The sequence below is a fragment of the Belonocnema kinseyi genome, chromosome 3, assembly GCF_010883055.1.
Source record: "Belonocnema kinseyi isolate 2016_QV_RU_SX_M_011 chromosome 3, B_treatae_v1, whole genome shotgun sequence".
Taxonomy (NCBI): Eukaryota; Metazoa; Arthropoda; class Insecta; order Hymenoptera; family Cynipidae; genus Belonocnema; species Belonocnema kinseyi.
The window spans coordinates 158,312,608-158,318,887 of record NC_046659.1 but is presented as its reverse complement, the minus strand read 5'-3'; the positions used below and the strand labels follow the sequence as shown (position 1 = coordinate 158,318,887).

At 23.2% G+C, this 6,280-nt stretch overlaps 1 protein-coding gene across 2 annotated transcripts in view; it reads right to left on the bottom strand.

Moving 5' to 3' along the window:
- The window catches only part of LOC117168964 (serine hydroxymethyltransferase, cytosolic), a 36,741-nt gene extending 31,051 nt beyond the window's left edge, over window positions 1-5,690 (bottom strand). The window contains exons 1-2 of one of the 2 annotated variants that reach the window (XM_033354969.1): window positions 5,603-5,690; window positions 848-1,027 (exon numbers count right to left, since the gene is read on the bottom strand). In XM_033354969.1, the coding sequence (XP_033210860.1) occupies window positions 848-1,015 (168 nt within the window). In that variant the 5' untranslated portion in view covers window positions 1,016-1,027; window positions 5,603-5,690. Of the gene's footprint in view, window positions 1-847; window positions 1,139-5,602 lie in introns of those variants that run through there. The other variant, XM_033354968.1, reaches the window with a different exon arrangement.
- Between the last annotated feature and the right edge of the window lie 590 nt (window positions 5,691-6,280).

Genomic DNA, 6,280 nt, shown 5'->3' with positions numbered 1-6,280 from the left:
TTTTACTTACAAAAAAAGTTCTTAGGTTCAAAAAAAACATTCAGTGAACTGAAAAACTGTGGTCGGTAATATAGGTATTTAGCTGTGTCACATGCCCTTAATCTAAATTTTAGATGAAAAAATTATTTCAACAGCTGATCACCAAACACAAGAATTTGTTTATAATAAATGCTATACAATAATATTTTGTTTAATAATTGGTTTAATTTGGCATTTTTTAAAGATAAATAATCATATTATTGAGAATGCGAACTTTGTCACTCTATTTGTTTAAATATTATTACACACAAAAAGAAATCGAAAAATTCAAGCTATCCAGGTACTTAATAATTTATTGCTGAGCGTTTCTAAAAAAAAAAGACGTCAAAATCCGTCAAGAAATAGAGATTGTATTATAAATATTCTGGATCTGGATATACACCGATAAGCTCCAATCCACAAGTGAATTGAAATTGGAAGAACCAGGTTTTGAAAAGAATATAATATATAATGTTGACTTTTTCGTTGAAATATATGAAATTCTTGAATTCTTCTCTGCATTCAAACCACAGATTTTTATAATTTATGCTTATGGAGCAGGTTTGGATCGTTAAACGAAAGTTATTTTTAATTTACTTGAGGTTAAGTTTCTCTGTACGGATCGGCTTTGAAAGGGATTGGAATTTTACTATTTTCGCTATCTAATCCAGGATTAAAAAACGAAAGACAAAAACGGAATTCTTAGGAATTAAAAATGTTAAACACTCGATAATGCAATCCTTACAAAGTTAGAATAAAGTGCACACAAAAAATTTTATCATGCACAAGAAATCAACTCTTTATAATAATTATTTTTTTTACTACTCACAGTATTCGAACTGAAACGCATCGTCGAGACATGCAAGTTCTTGCGAGGAATTGTCGTTAATGCTGATAATTGACCTTGAAGTGCAAAAACAGGAATTTCCAAGCGGGAAAGCAGATTTCTAACCAATTGAACAGTTCCTCGATTTAAACCGGACCAATTCGCGGCCATGACTGCGTTTTTCTGAAAAATTATTGAAAAAAAGTGTCATTGAACTGGCACGTTCATGACTTGTGTTTATTTCGCAATTAGCAACAATAATTTCAACATATGGATCACATCTTTTTGTGCTTTTGTTTTACTTTTTATTAAAAGAAGAAAAGATAACCTACAAACTCCGAAAAAGAACACGCGTGCGCTCAGTGCGAATATTTTAAATTTGTGGCGGTTTTATTCGAATTTTCAACACAAATGGTTATTACGAACTGAATGTAAATTCTCATTTGAAAATATTTAGGCTCGAAAATTACAAAATGCTTATACAAAAAAAAAAGTATAAAACATCATAAATATGCAATTTTCGAAACTATAAATAACAATTAAATTAGAAAGTAGGTATCGCAACTTAATTAGTTAATCAATCAAAGAGAATTGCAATTAGACAAAGAATACTATTTTCTACTGAAATTCAGATGTTTAAAAAAATGGTTTGAACAATCTATTATTTTTTATAGAAATTTTCTCCTACAATAGGGGTAGAATGTCGATTTTGTTTACATTTTTCATTATTTTTGAGAAACTTGATTCTTATTTATAGCATTATTCCCTTTAAATAATTCTAAAAATTGCTATTTTTCTTAAACTTTCAATCTTTAGTCCACTTTTCAGTTAGAGCGAAGAAATAACCTAATTAATTTAATAAAATCTTAATTCAAATTGACAACGATAATTGCTTAAACAACTTATTATAAGTAATTACAATATTCTCTTGTTAACAATAACAAAGAAATAATTAGGCTCGAAAAAAACAACTGTTTAAACAAATAATAATTATTAATAATAAAAAGTCTTATAATAATGTTAGATTGTGGCGGTTTTCTCTCAAATGTCTACCTTTTTCTCAACTTTTTAGTTAAAACAAGGAATTAATTCGCTTAAGTTAACGAAAATAATTATTTAAACAAATTATTATTAATAGTAACAATAATGAGTTAGAAAAATGATAGAATGTTGCGTTTTTTCTGAAATTCTCAACCCTTTTTTAACTTGCCAGAAATATCGAGGAAATAATTAATTAAGATGATCAAAAACTATTTTTAAACTAATAATTAATAATAACAACAATATTCTCTTAGAATAATGCTAGAACGTTGTGATTTTTTTCTGCAATTCCCAACTTTTTGTCAATTTTTCAGTTAGATCAAAGAAATAATTATTTAAGGTTTACAAAAACAATTGTTTAAACAAATTAATATCAACAATAACAACATTTTCTTAGAATAATACTAGCAATTAGTGTTTTTTAAACTTCAAATCGAGCTCAACTTGTCATAAAGAGTGCGGAAATAATGCATTAAAGTTGAAATAAATAATTATTTAAATAAATTTTTAACGTTCTCATAGAATAATGCTGAAGAGTGGATTTTTTTTAATTTGAATTTTTCTTTGGCTTTTAAATGTCTCATTTTAAATAAAAAATAAAAAAAGATGAGAGAAAAAGAAGCAACTTCTTTTTCGATCCTCTTTATTTATTTATTATTATTTTTTTTTTATTGTCGTAGTCTCTATTTTTTTTCATTGGCCGTAATTTTTTAGATAAATTTGAATGTTGGACTTTAAAGAAGAATATAAATTCGAATTTATTCTGAATTTCAGTTTTCTGTAAGAATTGTGAAAAGTTTAAAAATAATAAAAAACTTTTCTTAAAATTCCTACTAATTCTTCAAAAGATTTTAAAAATATATCAAAAAAGAATCAGGAAGATTTTGAGCCAATTTTTATAATTTTTTGGAAGTTAAAAACAAATTATAACAAAAATTCGAATTGCAAAATTATTTAAAAATTTACACAAATTTTCAGATTTCAGTTAAAAATGAAGAAGTTTTTTAATAATTGTGAAAATTTTTAGAAGAATACAATTTTTCCTTTAGGTTACTAGGACAATTGAAAGTGATTTCTTAATTTGAAAAATTTATTTTAATAGAATAATTCCAAAATTTCCAAAATTTCCAAAATTACGAGAACAGAATCTGAAAAATAAAAGGGCAATTTTCTAAATTTTGCAGGATTTAAAAAGTGTAAGAAAACTTCAAATCACTTTAAGAGAATATTTAAAAGTCTTGAACAAATTAAAAGAACATTTAAACAAAAAGTAGATTTTTTCAGGTTTTGAAGAGAAAAAATAGAAGCTTTTTAAGATTTATTAAAGGTTTCATAAGAATAAAAAAATTGTATCAAGGTTTCTAGGAAACTTGAAGATGTCGTTTTATTTTGAAAAAATTCATTTTAAAAGAATGTTTCAAAATATTTCCAAAATTGTAGAAAAAAAAAGGAAATTGAATTTTATTTTGTAAATTTCATTTTAGGAGAATATTTCAAAATATTTTCAAAATTGTCCAAAAAGAATCTGGAAAATTTTAAGGGAGATTTTGTAATGTTGCGGAATTTAAAACAACATGGGATAAAATTCGAATCATTTTTAAAGAATATTTAGAAGTTTTTAAAAATATTTTAAAATATTTTAAAATTATTTTTTATGTTAAAAAATTTGTTTTAAGAGGATTTATTTAAAAATTTCATTATTTATTTATTAATATAAGATAGAATAAAAATAAAATAGAATAATATAAAATTACATAAAAAAAAGATTATCAAAATTGTCAAAAAAGAATCTGGAAGATTCTTAGGACATTTTTCTAATATAAGTAGATTTTTATAGATTTCTGCAAAAAATTAGGAAGGTTTTTAAGAACTGCAAACGGTTTCATAAAAATAAAAAATTTGTCTCAAGCGTTCCTAGGAAAACTGAAAATGATATTTTCTTTTGAAAAATTAATTTTAAGAGAATATTGTAAAGTAATTTTAAAATTGTCAAAGCAGAATCTGGAATATTTTTAAGTAATTTTTAAAGAATAGAGAAATATATTTCAAGAGATACAAAATTTTTGTTAATAAAATGTAGATCTCTGCAGATTTAGAACAAAAAATTAAGTATTTTTTTAAGAATTGTGAAAGTTTTCAAATAAAAAAATGTTCCTAGGAAAATTTAATATATTTTGTTTTGAAAAATTAATTTTAAGAGAATATTTCAAAATATTTTCAAGATTGTAATAAAATAATTTGGAAAATCATAGGCAATTTTTCTATTTTTGCAGAATTAAAAATAAATTTAGGAAAAATTCAAATCATGTAAGAAAAATATTGGGAAATTTTGACAAAAAAGTAGATATTTGCATAGTTCTCACCAAAAATTTAAAAGCTTTTTAAGAATTGTGCAAGTTTTTATAAGAAAAAACAAAAATAGTTTAAGAATTCGAGAAAACTTGAAAATGATATTTTATTTTGAAAAATTAATTTTCAGAGAATATTTTAAAGTAGTTTCAAAATTTTTAAAAAAGAATCTGGAAGATTCTGAAGTCATTTTTAAAGGCAATTTAGAAGTTTTGACAAAATTTCAAAACGAAATTTTTTTATTTCAAGACATAAAAAATTGTTGCTAATAAAATGTAGATCTTTGCAGATTTGGAACCAAAAATTCAAATTTTTTTTTTAAATTGTGAAAGTTTTCAAATAAAAAAATTTTTCTAGGAAAATTTAATATATTTTGTTTTAAAACATTAATTTTAAGAGAATATTTCAAAATATTTTCAAGATTGTAATAAAATAATTTGGAAAATCATAGGCAATTTTTCTATTTTGGCAGAATTAAAAATAAATTTAGGAAAAATTCAAAACATGTAAGAAAAATATTGGGAAATTTTGACAAAAAAGTAGATATTTGCATAGTTCTCACCAAAAATTTAAAAGCTTTTTAAGAATTGTGCAAGTTTTTATAAAAAAAAAAAAAACAAAAATAGTTTAAGAATTCGAGAAAACTTGAAAATGATATTTTATTTTGAAAAATTAATTTTAAGAGAATATTTTAAAGTAGTTTCAAAATTTTTAAAAAAGAATCTGGAAGATTTTGAAGTCATTTTTAAAGACAATTTAGAAGTTCTGAAAAAATTTCAAACCGACATTTTTTTATTTCAAGACATAAAAAATTGTTGCTAATAAAATGTAGATCTTTGTAGATTTGGAACCAAAAATAAATTTTTTTTCAATTGTGAAAGTTTTCAAATAAAAAAATTTTCCTAAGAAAATTTAATATATTTTGTTTTGAAAAATTAATTTTAACAGAATATTTCAAAATATTTTCAAGATTATAAAAAAATAATTTCGAAGATCATAGGCAATTTGTCTATTTTTGCAGAATTAAAAACAAATTTAGGAAAATTTCAAATCATGTAAGAAAAATATTGGGAGGTTTTGAAACAAAATTTTAACAAAAAAGTAGATATTTCCATATTTATAACAAAAAATTCAGAGGATTTCTAAGAATTGTGCAAGGTTTTATAAGAATAAACAAAAATGGCTTAAGAATCCTAGAAAACATGAAAAACATTGTTTATTGTTAAAAATTCATTTTAAAAGATTATTTACAAATATTTTCAAAATTGCAAAAAAATAGTTGATTTTATTTGTTGCAAAATTGAACTTTAAATTGGTAAGGAATAAATAAAGTACAAATAAAAAATATATATAAAGTCTTTTACTCACAATATCAATCACGAGAATGCTTCGAAAAGTCTTGAACGGAAAACTGTATACTCCCGTTACAGGTTGAAATACGGGATCCAGTTATGTTCTTTTTGATTGGTGCTCCATTGCAAATTGTTAATAGCCAATCAGGGCAGATCTGAGAAAACTGTAAAGGAATGTAGAACATTAATGAATTCAATAAATAAAAATAAAATAAATATATAATGAACATATTTTTATCAATAATATAAATATATTAATAATAATATAAATATATAATAAATTAAATAAAAATAAATTAAATGGGAACCTAAAATCATAGAAAAAACCCCCTACAATCAATAATGCCTACAGTGAATAATAATTAATTAAAAGCGCAAATATACGTAAAATAATTAATGTTATTTCAAATTAAATTTATTTTTCACAAACATTTATTATTGATAATTAATGATTATCCACTGTGGGTTGTGTTCTCTACTGTTGTAAATAGCAAAAAATGACTTAAAAAACAGGTAAATTACTTACCTGTAAAATCGAACCAAGCTGAATCGGCAACTTACTTTTTCTTCGATATTATTTTTCTTTTTTAGTTACTTTAGAAATCCGTTCTTGAAATCCAAAGAGCACATGTCGAATTTTTACGAGCACTGACGATCAATATCTTTCTCGCCTTGCTGTATGCAAGTACTATCG